The sequence below is a fragment of the Camelina sativa genome, chromosome 19 (assembly GCF_000633955.1).
Source record: "Camelina sativa cultivar DH55 chromosome 19, Cs, whole genome shotgun sequence".
Lineage (NCBI taxonomy): Eukaryota > Viridiplantae > Streptophyta > Magnoliopsida > Brassicales > Brassicaceae > Camelina > Camelina sativa.
Genome location: NC_025703.1, coordinates 1,947,731 through 1,960,749, shown reverse-complemented (window position 1 = coordinate 1,960,749; position 13,019 = coordinate 1,947,731). Strand labels below are relative to the sequence as shown.

General features: G+C 36.9%; 5 protein-coding genes across 5 annotated transcripts in view; 2 read left to right on the top strand and 3 right to left on the bottom strand.

Annotated features, from left to right (window-relative positions):
- The window catches only part of LOC104764176 (glucose and ribitol dehydrogenase homolog 2-like), an 8,296-nt gene extending 7,810 nt beyond the window's left edge, over nucleotides 1-486 (top strand). Inside the window, exon 4 of the mRNA XM_010487654.2 lies at nucleotides 302-486. Coding sequence (XP_010485956.1) covers nucleotides 302-324 — 23 coding nt within the window. The 3' untranslated portion in view covers nucleotides 325-486. The remainder of the gene's footprint in view (nucleotides 1-301) is intronic.
- On the bottom strand, nucleotides 425-2,495 carry LOC104764177. The gene is made up of 7 exons (XM_010487655.2): nucleotides 2,328-2,495; nucleotides 1,878-1,972; nucleotides 1,712-1,791; nucleotides 1,568-1,623; nucleotides 1,222-1,334; nucleotides 1,042-1,103; nucleotides 425-839 (listed from the first exon to the last, which is right to left on the bottom strand). Exons 1-7 carry the CDS (start codon nucleotides 2,443-2,445, stop codon nucleotides 527-529), a joined length of 837 nt encoding a protein of 278 aa, XP_010485957.1. The 5' UTR covers nucleotides 2,446-2,495; the 3' UTR covers nucleotides 425-526.
- Nucleotides 2,618-4,350, top strand: LOC104764175 (putative pentatricopeptide repeat-containing protein At3g05240). The gene has a single exon (XM_010487653.2). The coding sequence runs from the start codon at nucleotides 2,651-2,653 to the stop codon at nucleotides 4,343-4,345; it is 1,695 nt and encodes a 564-aa protein (XP_010485955.1). The 5' UTR covers nucleotides 2,618-2,650; the 3' UTR covers nucleotides 4,346-4,350.
- Nucleotides 4,403-6,003, bottom strand: LOC104764174 (signal peptidase complex subunit 3A). Its single transcript, XM_010487652.2, has 6 exons — nucleotides 5,719-6,003; nucleotides 5,470-5,517; nucleotides 5,129-5,191; nucleotides 4,959-5,012; nucleotides 4,765-4,851; nucleotides 4,403-4,676 (listed from the first exon to the last, which is right to left on the bottom strand). The coding sequence occupies exons 1-6, from the start codon at nucleotides 5,842-5,844 to the stop codon at nucleotides 4,551-4,553; spliced, it is 504 nt and encodes a 167-aa protein (XP_010485954.1). The 5' UTR covers nucleotides 5,845-6,003; the 3' UTR covers nucleotides 4,403-4,550.
- Nucleotides 6,812-9,676, bottom strand: LOC104764173 (loricrin-like). Its single transcript, XM_010487651.2, has 3 exons — nucleotides 9,272-9,676; nucleotides 9,081-9,156; nucleotides 6,812-8,580 (listed from the first exon to the last, which is right to left on the bottom strand). Exons 1-3 carry the CDS (start codon nucleotides 9,299-9,301, stop codon nucleotides 6,971-6,973), a joined length of 1,716 nt encoding a protein of 571 aa, XP_010485953.1. The 5' UTR covers nucleotides 9,302-9,676; the 3' UTR covers nucleotides 6,812-6,970.

Here is a 13,019-nt window from a genome sequence, read left to right as displayed (position 1 = left end):
ACCATTGCTCTTCTTACTATACTGGCCAGGTCCTCCATCCAAACGGTAAGTTCTAATTTGAGGTGGTTGATTTCAGTTTTGGTTCTGATTTCTGATTGAAGGATTTAAGGAAGATTAGATTCTAATCCGGTTTTGGTGCGGTTCTTTATGAAGAAATGAAACTGAGTTAGTTTTTCCTATGGTTTTTGATCGGTTAGACCGGATTGGGTATTCCTAAGTCCATCACAGTCCTCTGTTTCATGGTTTTAACATATTGATCTCTGTTGTGGTATATTGTAACGCACACGTATTTTTGGTGCAGGTGGTCTTATCGTGAACACTTGAGCTAAGAGATCCAGTATATTACAGTTGTGTGATGTAATAAGGTGAATGTTGCTTTGTGTGTTTGATAAATAATGCAAAGTAAAAAACAGAGAAATGAATAAAACAAAGTAAAAACAAATCAAAAGTGGTATACCATTAACAAGAAGTTATGAGCTTCTATAACGACTGGACACAAGTTTTGTACAGAAGTGTATGGGTTGTCTTAGTCTGAGTCTTCTTCAGAGATAAACAAGTAAGGTGTCACTCGTGTTCTTACGTTATGTTCTTCTACTTCTTCTCTTTCTTCACTAGCCACACCAATCTCTCTTCGATTGTTCCAGCCTAACTGCTTCTTATAGATTGCATCATAAGCCTCCAAGTTCAGTCCCGCTGCTAGGAAGAGTTCTAGCTCATCCACAAACCGGTCTGTTCTCGCCATTACAAATGGACGTGCTGCTTCTGAGACGACTGCTTTGAATTGTTCTTGGTTTGTTGTCTCCACGCTTCTTGCTTCTTGTTTGCGTCTCTGTTCGAATCTAAAATGAGAGAAAGTCAGTCATGCTCATTCATGCCACCCAGAGATACAGACTAAGTTACCGCTTTCATAAGCAACTTAAACACGTATAAAACGCTGTCCGCAGACCATCAAACTTCTACTTTGATCAGTTAAACTCTAGCCAATTAAAGATCTATCCATGAGCTTTTAAAGTTTTAACGTTTTTCCTTAAGAGCTTTTACCTTTTGCAGAAGGACTCCATCACACCGACCAAATGGTGCAGAACGATATCAACATCTTCATCCTATAGACAAGGGACAAAACCGGGTTAAAAGCAAGAACAAATCATCTTTGCCAACAACTCAACAAGAACATAACAGCACAAAGGCAGAAATATACAAGAAAGGGGCATAGATTCAAACCTGCATTAGGGCTTGGAGCTCTCTCCTCAACCAGGCTTCAAGCCACCGGTTTGGATAAAGAAACTTTTGCAGCTTCCAAAACAGTGCAACATCAAATACATCAGCCACGAAACCTGGTTAAGACAGACCGAGGTTAGAGATTTCATAAAAATCTCATTCTTGATTGATAGACACATATTTGATTCTACTGACAAACTAAATTAAGTAACAGATTCCCAACTCTTGTATCAAGCATCTTTAATATCTCGGTAATATAACATGGATGAAAGGTTTTCTATTCATAAGTTCCATCATAAGACGGAACGACACAACAGGAGAATATGCACAAGCAGAGAAGGGAAAAAACCTGATTCGGTGTAGTAACATCTCAACCTGTATCTCTGTTCTTTTGTCAATACAAATCTGCAAATCAAAGATGAAATCAGAGTTAGATACTCTCTCTAAACAAAATCTATCCCAACTATAATAGAAAACCAAACTGCTAACATACCCATCTGAAATATTCCGGTTGATATAATGCCGCTCAAAAGAACACCCATCGTAGTTGTGGATGATCGAGGAATTATCTCTCTGCATAGTGTTATTATAGTCATTTCTGTTAACAACTTCCTGAAGGTGTTGTTGTGAGCAGAAAATAGCGTTTCTAAGAAGCAAACCTTACAGAGAGGACATTTCACTGAGGATAATTGCTTAGAGGCCTTGCTGGAAACAACTTTGATCCACTGTTTGATGCAAATGAAACAAAACTTGTCTGCAACACAACAGAAAAGCAAAACAAAATATATATATATATGTTCTAATCAGTTAAAGTTCAAATTTTACGAATGTATCAGTCATTACCTAAACCATAAACCTACTATGGCCTTTCTAAGATACATAGACACACAAGAGCTACTCAATTCAATCCTTTTTGGAAAATTAACTAATCAAATCTGTTTAACTTGGTCACAGACAAAAGTGAGGGGTTCAAAAATAAAGTAAAGATTGAATCTTTGAATTCACACTAATCTCAAAACTTTAAACTCTAGATGAATCATCTATAACTTTGGCGCAGCATCTAATCACAAGTTTTAACAGAGAAAAATTGAAAGAGAGAAGAAACGTACGGAAACAGGTATCGAGGTAGGAGTCTTCGCGCATTGGTCCAAGGCAGATAGGACATGGATCACTATCGGATCCGTCGTCGATGGAACCACTCCCGCCGGCGGTCGCCTTCGCCGACATAGCAACTCGGATCTCTCCAGTTTCCGCTTATTCAATATTACGACGTCGTGTAACTAAAGTCCCATTATATATGTACCTTCTTTCGCAAAATATTGCAAAATTAAACCTAAAATTCTTTCAACATTCAAATTGAACCCAAAAGTATTTAAAAATAACAAAAACCCGATTCTATTGAAAGGTGTGAGAACTTTGGTGAGTTTGAAATATGAAGAAGCACTACAAACCAATTCTCTCCCAATTGGAGAATTGCAGATCCATGTTTGAACTGAATCAACTCCATGGTTTAATGATCAAATCCTCAGTTATCAGAAACGTCATTCCTCTAAGCCGACTCATAGACTTCTGCACTACTTCTCCCGAGACTATGAATCTCAGCTACGCGAGATCAGTTTTCGAAAGTATCGATTTTCCAAGCGTGTATATATGGAACTCGATGATCAGAGGCTACTCAAACAGTCCAAACCAAGATAAAGCATTGATCTTTTACGAAGATATGCTTCGAAAAGGTTATTCTCCGGATTATTTCACTTTCCCGTATGTGCTTAAGGCTTGTTCTGGGTTAAGGGATGTTCAATTTGGGAGTTTTGTTCATGGGTTTGTTGTGAAAACTGGGTTTGAAGTGAATATGTATGTTTCTACTTGTTTGCTTCATATGTATATGTGTTGTGGAGAAGTGAATTGTGGTTTGAGGGTTTTTGAGGATATCCCAAAGTTGAACGTTGTTGCTTGGGGTAGTTTGATTTCTGGGTTTGTGAATAATGATAGGTTTAGCGACGCGATTCAAGCGTTTTGGGAGATGCAGAGTATTGGTGTGAAGCCAAATGAGACAATAATGGTGGATCTTTTGGTTGCTTGTGGCAGATGCAAAGACGTTGCGGCTGGGAAATGGTTTCATGGGTTGCTTAAAGAATTAGGCTTTGATCCATATTGTCAGTCAAAAGTTGATTTTAATGTGATATTGGCTACAAGTCTCATTGATATGTATGCAAAATGTGGGGATCTGAGAACCGCAAGGTATCTGTTCGATGGAATGCCTGAGAGAAACTTAGTTTCTTGGAACTCCATTATCACAGGGTATAGTCAGAACGGTGATGCAGAGGAGGCGATGCATATGTTATTGGATATGCGTTCTGCAGGTTTCTCTCCAGATAAAGTAACGTTTTTGAGTATTATCAGAGCTTCCATGATTCAAGGGTGTTCACAGTTGGGACAACCGATTCATGCCTATGTATTGAAAACTGGCTTTATGAAGGATGCTGCAATTGTTTGTGCAGTTGTGAATATGTATGCTAAAACAGGGGATGCTGAGAGCGCAAAGAAAGCGTTTGAAGATTTGGAGAAGAAAGATACAATAGCTTGGACCATATTGATCATCGGGTTAGCCAGTAATGGGCACGGGAATGAAGCATTGGGTATGTTCCAGCGTATGCAAGATGAAAGTAATGCAACACCTGATGGAATCACATATATTGGGGTTCTATATGCTTGCAGCCACATAGGTCTGGTCGAAGAAGGACGAAGATACTTTGCGGAAATGAGAGATCTTTACGGCATAGAACCAACTGCTGAACACTATGGATGTATGGTTGATATCTTGAGCCGTGCTGGTTGTTTTGAAGAAGCAGAGAGATTGGTAAAGACTATGCCGATACAACCCAATGCTAATATATGGGGTGCATTGTTAAATGGTTGTGAGATACATGAAAATATAGATCTCGCAGATCGGATAAAATCCATGGTTGCTGAATCAGAAGAACTTGGTAGCGGAATCTATGTTCTTCTGTCTAATATTTATGCCAAAGCTGGCCGATGGACTGATGTTAGGCTAGTTAGAGAATCCATGAAAAGCAAAAGGATAGCTAAACTGTTAGGTCATAGTTCTGTTGAAGCAATGTTATAAATTCTGCTTGCCTTCATACTAAATTTTGTTTTAATGATAAATGAAAACTACTTGAGATCACTTGAAAGAATATCTGTGTTTACTGCTAAGACCATTAGTACTTTTAAATTAGTTTTTCATCCAAATAAGAAAAGTCTGAAACTTTTCAGAAAAACTGAAATTCAAAAAGTCTTGGGCGATGTTTGATGTATTCATTCAATCTTCATCATCTGTATGCATCTGGTAAACTGTAACCAGGCATGACTATTTTGTCAGCAAACATCTTGCCGGTTTTGGGCATCACATGCCAGTGTAGTGTCAAGTTGAATTCTTTTCCACGAAGATTCTGTCCCTGAAAGATCCCAAACGATGATCAGTTTCCGTATCTAAAGAAGTGTAAAAACGCAGAATACTTGTGGGGCTTGTTTAGTTAAGTGTACCTGATCGATGAAACGGTACTTGTTTGAGACTTGAATTCGGAATTTGGCATCTTCCTTGGCAGGGATTATGGCATCCCATAGAGAAACCTGCAAACCAATGTGAATATCCATTAGTGATTCACTGAAAGAGGTACAACAATCTTTAAGTCAATCAATCCCTCAGAAGAAGGCTTTTTGCATTTGAGCCGTAATACCTGATTCAGGGAATTCTTCGGGGTTTCATACTCTGCTGCTACGAAAACAAAAACCTGCAAACATGTTCGGTTTAATAAAAGATCATCCAGCAGGAGCAGCCCAATTTGCAATGGATTCAGGTAAAATAGCAAAAGGACAAGGACTGTTAAGTGGTTTTCAGATGTTGAACCTGTTTGGTATTCCAAGTAAATAATGACTGCAAGTCTGCTGATATGTCCAGTGTCAAGCTGACCTGCATGACAATGTAAGAAATGGTCAGCAATTGGAGTAATCGATAGAGGGAAATCGAAAAACTTAGGTAAAGAAGAGGAAGCTACAGATGTATGTGTAAATTTAAGGGTATTCACTAGCCACAAATCAACAATCTGAGAAGAGTCTTAAGGTAAATTAATTCGAAAGCTTTGAGATAAATTACTAAACTTGGGAATAAAGCAAGCACCTTTAGCATTCATGAACATATATATATATATATAAGAAATCAAAAACCTTAGGTCAAGGTCGAACCCAAACCTCATCGTTTCCATGAGATTGCTTCTTAAACCGATTGATATTAAGTATCTGCAAAACAACAACACAACCAAAACACACACAAATTAAAATAAACACACGCTTTCCCTTGATTCCAAATCCCATGTAAACAACTTAAAGACAGATCAATCACAATGTTCACCAAAACCCAAAATAATCATACGCAGATCCGCGGCATAGGAAGCAGCTATGGAATACATGTAAAGCAAACGCAAAACATTTTCGCAATACCTGGATCTCAGCAGAGGGGTTTTGGTTACTGAATTTGTCAGAGAAAGACGCGATTGCGCAGATGAAGGCCAGCGCCGTGATTGCGAACGTGAGCAGAGCATTAGCTCTGTATCCAAAAGTATGCATCTTTAAGCTCCTTTCCCCTACTACGATTAATCAATATCCTTATGAGATTTTTTTCACCGGGATCTCTTATCTCTCGATCCCGTCTCCGTTACAAAATTTGTCTCTGTGCGCGTAGGAAGACGAAGACGAGCGTTTTTAACTTCTCGCTTTAGTGATCGTTTCTGTAATGTGATTGGTCAAGACACGTATGACCCCCGATGGGATGCCATGTAAACCGGTTTCTATACCCGGTTTAATTATAAATCGTTTCAGAAAATCGGCAAAATATTCAATTTCCGATACATTTTGTGTTGGTCACAAAATTTGACAAAACTTAAAGCGAAAGGAATTTTCTGCAAGAGTATCAAAAATATCGATATGGTTGACTGATTAAACCGGAATTAGTTTAGTACTAGGCATGCTACTCTTTCAGGCCCAATAGAATAAGAGTACCAAAATATTATTAATTGTTCCTCTAAAAATCCCATCAGCAAAGCAGTGATAAAAGTCAGAAACACAACCTTATTGTCTGCATTGTATGTGGCCAAAATATGAATTCAAGTTTTGAAAAGGACACAACGTTTTCTAGTGAAATCATTGGGAGTGATTATTTCTCGATTCATTCATACACTAATTTGACCTTTTGAAAATTTACTTGGTAGTACTAGTGTGCAATGGCTAATTCTCAAAGATCTTATCAACACTTTTGTGGATAATTTTTTTTTGCTAAACATCACAATCTACACACATAAGTCTCAGTGCGGGCACTTTTATGGGTCAAATTTAATATGGTCTATGATCAACAGTAGTGGCACACTATACAGATTTATTATATCATGAATGATAATGCTATATACCTAACTATAGAGACGGCTGCTAAATCCTTTTCACACACAGAAAAAGAAGACGAAGATATAAACACCAAATCTTACTTTGTATGTATCCAATAACCAAGCCTACAATAACCATTCTTTTGCCGAAATCGAGATATTATAAACATCATTTCCCACTAACAAAATTAAAGCACATTTTGTTTCCAATCCTCAAAAGAAAAAGAAAAAAGATAAGGACAACCAAAAAAACTAGTAAAACATAAGACTAAGAAGACAAACATTCATGTCCATATTCTAATTTAACATTACATAGATCACATAACACTACAACCACCAGGATTCTCATCGCTGAACATATGAGTATAAGAATCCGAGTGAGGAGGCGGCATTGGAGGCGGGTGAGCATAGTTCACTGCAGGGTAAGGCCGAGCATACATCATTGGGTGGTACATGTCACCACCGTGACCACCTCCATAGCCTCCATGAGCTGCCGCTTGCTGCTGCTGCTGTTGTTGTTGTTGTTGGTTCATCATCATTTGCATATACTGTTGCTGGTTCATTTGATGATTTGCTTGAGGTGGTTGCTGATAATATCCTCCGCCTCCGCTCATCGGTAAGCCTTGAACCGCCGGGTAAGCTCCGCCTTGTCCCATTGGTGGTCCCATCGGACCACTTGGACCCATCATACCCATAGGACCGCCAGGACCCATCATACCCATCGGACCACCTGGACCCATCGGACCAACTTGTCCCATTGGGCCACCAATCCCTTTGGCACCGTGGTTATGATTGCCCTTGTTACCTCCACCACCTCCTCCTCCTTTGCTGTGTTTCATAAGCTCATCAATATCATGGCCCCCATGGCCACCTCCTTTGGACCCGCCGCCTCCTTTTTTAGGCCCTTTATCATAATGTTGAACTCCTCCTGCTCCAGATGATTTGACCTTGTTACCCCCACCCCCATCTTTCTTCCCTGCTCCCTTCTTCTCATCTCCTTTACTGCTTTTACCCTTTTTGAAAAACCCTAGAAGGCCACCACCACCACTTTTGGCATCTGTTTTTCCGGTTTTGCCCCCATTTCCTTTATTCTCTTTCCCTTCTTTCTTACCCTTCTCTCCTCCTCCGCCTTTACCTCCCCTTTTACTATCTTTTCCATTTTTACCCTCACTCATTCCCATCATTTGCACCGGAATCTCAAACCCTCCTCCGCCTTTGAACCCATTCATCATCATCATTATCTCATTAGGCCCCTTCGGTCCACCACCACCACCGCCATGATGACCATTCATCTGAGGCATCTTGTTTGGCATCATCATCTTGTTAGGAGGCATGTGATTACCTCCTCCGCCTCCTCCATGACCATGACCCATCTCGTCATGGTCATCTTCATCATCATCGAACTCATCATCATCATAATCATCTTCACTGAAATCCTCATCATCATAGTCATCCTCACTAAACTCATCATCATCTTCTTCCGCAAACTTAACTGACTTCTTCTGATCCTTAGCTGCCATAGGCGGCGGCATCTTCATCTGACCACCACCATTACCACCGCCATGAGCAGCAGCAGCAGCTTTCATCATCATCATTTGTTGAATCTGTTGAGGAGTCAATTGCATTGGTTGGCCATGTCCATGAATCTGACCTCCTCCTCCGCCACCGCCACCAGCTTTACCCTTGACTTGGTTACTCTCTTTTCCACCTTTAGGCTTACTGTTCCCATTCATGTTGAGATTTGCAAATTGCCCATTCATATTAGGAAACCCTTTTCCTCCTCCGCCCCCGCCCCCGCCTCCACCACCGCCTAAGATCTCGGCATGTTTGCCTGACTTGCTGAGCTTCTTTACCAGAAGAGCTGGGTCAACGTTCCCTGTGACAGTCACTCTTCCCTGCTCTACATCTGCTTTTACAGAGTAGACGCCTGAAATCAAGGAAAACCATAACAAGATAGCAAACCCATGTCAGAGAGAGAGCTGTAAACACAATTTGAATGAATTTGTAGGAATGGGAAGCTCATTTGGAAAATTTCAAAACTTTGGACTCTATAGCTAAAATTAGGAACTTCTTATGTCAGATTATTCCAAACAAAATTCAAAAAATTCTTGGCAGTAGTTTAGGGAAATTGACATAAAAAGAGGACACAGAGAGATGGCAAATCTCAAAACTTTGAACTCTATTGTTTTGGAAAACAAGCAGTAAACCTCTTTGATGTGAGAGATGAAAGTATCACAAAACAGGATATAAAACCTACCGACAACACAGTTCACAAATTTCAGAGCTTTCATATATATCTGAGACGATAATTAAATAAAAACCACTAAATATTTATAGATCCATGGATTCTGAGGAGAACCCACTTCATAAATTATGAACTTCACCAAAATTAACATTTTGAAATGACAATATAGAGGAAGAAGAGACCTTCAATTTTCTGCAACTGTTTCTTCACTTTATGCTTACATCCTTCACAGTGTACGTTCACTTTCAGAACACAAGTCTGCAAGAACCAAATCCGAGCAAACAATTAGCTCTATAGTAATACAAATACACACACACACAGAGAAGCTTGAAGAAAGAGAGAGACAGGAAGAAGAGAAGGAGATGACGTATACCTGAAGTTTCATAACATCTTGTTTATTCATAACTTCTTCTTAGATTTGAGTGTTTTTTACACAGAGAAAACTCTGTTTTTAGAGACAGAGAGAGAGAGAGAGAAAAAGAGTTTCAAACTCAAAACTCTTTTGTTCTTCTTTTTGAGTTTCTGAAGAGAAGAGGAGAAATGGTGAGAGAGATTATAAGAGAGAGAGAGAGAGAGAGAGAGGGAGGTGTTTTGTGTAATGAAGGCAAGGCGGTTGAGAGAGAGAAGAGAGAGAAGCTGAAAAAACACACTCAGAACTTGTGTTTTGTTTTATCTCTGTTTCAGGGTTTCTTATTTCTATGTCTCTGTAAAACCTAAGAGAGAGAGAGAGAGAGAGAGAGAGAGAAGGCGGTGGCACAGGTAGCAAGAAAATCTTCCAACTTTGATTTTGCAAAATATCTTTTTTAAATTGACACTTTTTATTATATTAATACTACTAATTCAATTTTTAAAATTTTTTGTACCTTTTGTTTTGTTTATTATATCTTTCTTTGGTTTACAGAGTTGAGGGAAAGAAGAAGCTTAAAGGCAGCTTCTTTCACTTTGAGGCAGAACTGAAGAGTACAGTACAGCCTCACCTTCGTCATTTGTACTTAGCTGTCTGTATATTCATCTTCCACAATACGTTTTGATTATTAACACCAACACCCCATTCGAATACTTTTTTTAAGGTTCCTTAATTACAATTCGTAGCTGTATTTTTGTTTTTGGTTTTTTCCCTAATTATATTGTCTGTTTATTCGTAATTTCGTATCATCTAATGTGTGGTTTAGATGTAAATATCACCTTTATTTAATGTATACATGCTCCAATAATTTATGTTTGTTCTTTAACAAACATAAAAATAAAAATAAAAATTATGTTTGTCATGTTGTTATCATGTAGTTGGTTTTATTATCTATCTACTGTTATAATAAATCGACTATCAATTTTTGCTATTCGCATTTTGTCAATTACTATTTTTCTGCTCTGTTTTTTTTTCTTTCTCAAAATGTTAATAATATCCATACATTAATAGACAGACGTGTTAAGTAATTTAATCCAGATATTTTTTAAATTAGCGTAAACAATATTTAGACCTTGAATTTATCTCTAATTAAGTAATGGTCATTAGCATATATCATTTCCTTGCAAACAACTTAGATCAACTCTTCAATAATTGATGTATGATACAGAATACATGAAAATTTCAGGATCGTAATTATGATGTGTTAATCAATGATTTAAATGATCGTTGACGAGAGGGGTTTAGGATCCAATGGCAAGCAACAAAGCGTCTTTGTCACCAAAACGGACTTGTTTAACAACATCGCTTACGCAAAGTCGTAAACTGTGCGAGTAGTGTTGAATTAAAACATTAATCAAAGACTCCTATAATGCTAAATTATGCGATCTAGATCTTACTTACACATTCACACATACCACATAGTCAAATGTTTCTTTCTTCTCATCAACTGTTAGATTGTCAACATAATGTGGTTAGCTCACCTGGTTTAAAATTGATATAATTCGATTAAAATTTACTAGTAGTATCAAACCAAATCTTTTGACAACCCGATTCGAAGACTCAACAATAACAACCATCAACGTGTTTCGAATGGAATTCGAGAACTCGAACATATAATACCAAAATTGAGTTTTTTTCGTTTATATCTCTCATAAACTGAGAACACTAAAACTTAAACCAAAAACTAAATTTGACAACTTAAATCATATAATAGTAAGGAAAATATGTATATATATATATATATATTAATAAATAAAATGTGACAATAATGTCGATGGGGTTTAAAATGGGTCATAAGACAGGGTAGGTTGCTTCCACTCTTTGCTGTGGATAGAGTTCTATTGGGCCAGCTTTCAACCACCAGTTAGTTCCGAAAATATATAATAATTAAATGAACTACTTGATTTTAATTGTATAGTTGAAATAATTTTAATTGTTTAATATAAAAAAATCGACTTAATTGCTAATGCATGTGACACATGTGCACCACTTCACGGAGATGATATAGTATGCGATATTTTTCTTCATACAATGTTGAAACTAAAACCATATAGTATTGCGCTTGTTATTTTTTTAATTCCCATCGTGCAGCTTTAATATTTTCGTAGAACTTTGACTGAGTTGAAGTTGATAAAATTAAAGTAATCCCAACACTAGGCGAGTAAGCGTAGATAAAAATACACGTGTAGGTTCATGACGCTGTTGGTAACTGGTACGATAATTTCAAAAGGGGAATATTCTGCAAAAATAGCAAAACCGATGCAAGTAAAGAATACTATTCATATTTAAAACATAACTAACGTTTAGGTGTGTAGTCACATACTTGATTATACATAAAAGCTTATATAGATTCGGATGTCATCGCAAGCGAACCGTGTACATAGTAGATAGGCATAGCAGGTCGGTCCATGCTGTAACCTTAGAAGTCAAATTAACACACGACAGTTTTAATATATTATATATATATATATGTTTTGACCACACAAAAAAACAGAGTTATATATATATATATATATATGTAAGAAAAATATGGAATTGTTTAAAGGGTTTTTGAGCAATCATATTCGGAGAGGTATTTAAATTTCAGACCCCCTTTTTTTTTTCCTCTAGACAAAATTATCACCTTTCTCTGTTGTTGTTTTTCGTCTTGTATCGAGAAAGAAACCCAAACTCGTGACCAAACATTGCTGTCAGTTTAATTTCTTTTGTCACCTATCAATTTGGTTATCTTCTTCAATTATTCATTTCTTATTCTCTAAATTCACTGCTGTTATAAAAGAGCGTTAGAATTCGTTAAGCAAAACCGTGGTAAAACTCTGTTTATAGCTCTAAACTATTTCTACAGTTTTTTCTTATTATTATTTTAAAGAAGGTTTTACTTTTCCTTTATTTTTTTTCCCACAAAAACTTTATCATAAAATGATCATTTTTACTTGCTTTTAGTACACCACTATTATACACCTTTGACTAATCAATAAAATTGATAAAAATTTTGGACTCATTATAAGATGTGGGGTATTTTTGAACCAACATGCCAATGAGTATCCAAATCAAACTGTTGTTTTATGAACTCTGTCTTTGCTTTTTTAGACGCCATGGACCTATGCTAAATCCTCCTCATCTTACTCTATTCAAAGCCAGGTTTAGCCTCGTCAAAAAAAGAAAGAAGAAGCCAGGTTTAGCTTCTAATAAGTTCATCAAAGTGAGATTTGTAGTTTAAATGTCAGCCCGTATGTTATGGCTCAAATCTCAGTTTATTTGTTAATACATATAGAGTTGGACGATCATATATACTGAACAGTAAAAAGTAAAGGTACTAAAGATAACTCAAACGCACCGTTTAGCGTAAGTAACGGCTACACGATATTAAAAATTAAAGTTTGAAGTTCAAACTTTGAACTCATCATAGACGATAACAAAAACAAAAAACCTACCGGATACTAACATTTTGAAAATATTTATACTATGTGACAAAAGCCATAAAACAAATTCATTTATATAGTTCAATTATAAATAAATATTTATCTGAACATTTCACGAAATTATTAAGAATTCTACACGCATAAACAAATTGAATAACATGTATCACAATTAAATGACATTTTTAAAAAATTGTTTTTAAATTATCATAGAAATATCTACCCTTTTCTCATTTAAAAATTAAGATAAAAACTTAAAAAAGAAGAGATATTACTGCAAAGATTCACATGTATAT

Coding starts and splice junctions, on each gene's coding strand:
- LOC104764177 (XM_010487655.2), bottom strand. CDS start 2,445: ATGTCGGCGAAGGCGACCGCCGGCGGGAGTGGTTCCATCGACGACGGA. Junction 1,973..2,327: donor CTACCTCGATACCTGTTTCC/GTACGTTTCTTC, acceptor GTTGTGTTGCAG/ACAAGTTTTGTTTCATTTGC. Junction 1,104..1,221: donor AGCTCCAAGCCCTAATGCAG/GTTTGAATCTAT, acceptor CCTTGTCTATAG/GATGAAGATGTTGATATCGT.
- LOC104764175 (XM_010487653.2), top strand. CDS start 2,651: ATGAAGAAGCACTACAAACCAATTCTCTCCCAATTGGAGAATTGCAGA.
- LOC104764174 (XM_010487652.2), bottom strand. CDS start 5,844: ATGCATACTTTTGGATACAGAGCTAATGCTCTGCTCACGTTCGCAATC. Junction 5,518..5,718: donor ACCCCTCTGCTGAGATCCAG/GTATTGCGAAAA, acceptor GTTGTTTTGCAG/ATACTTAATATCAATCGGTT. Junction 5,013..5,128: donor TTACTTGGAATACCAAACAG/GTTCAACATCTG, acceptor ACATGTTTGCAG/GTTTTTGTTTTCGTAGCAGC.
- LOC104764173 (XM_010487651.2), bottom strand. CDS start 9,301: ATGAATAAACAAGATGTTATGAAACTTCAG. Junction 9,157..9,271: donor AAGATGTTATGAAACTTCAG/GTATACGTCATC, acceptor TGGTTCTTGCAG/ACTTGTGTTCTGAAAGTGAA. Junction 8,581..9,080: donor ACAGTTGCAGAAAATTGAAG/GTCTCTTCTTCC, acceptor CCTTGATTTCAG/GCGTCTACTCTGTAAAAGCA.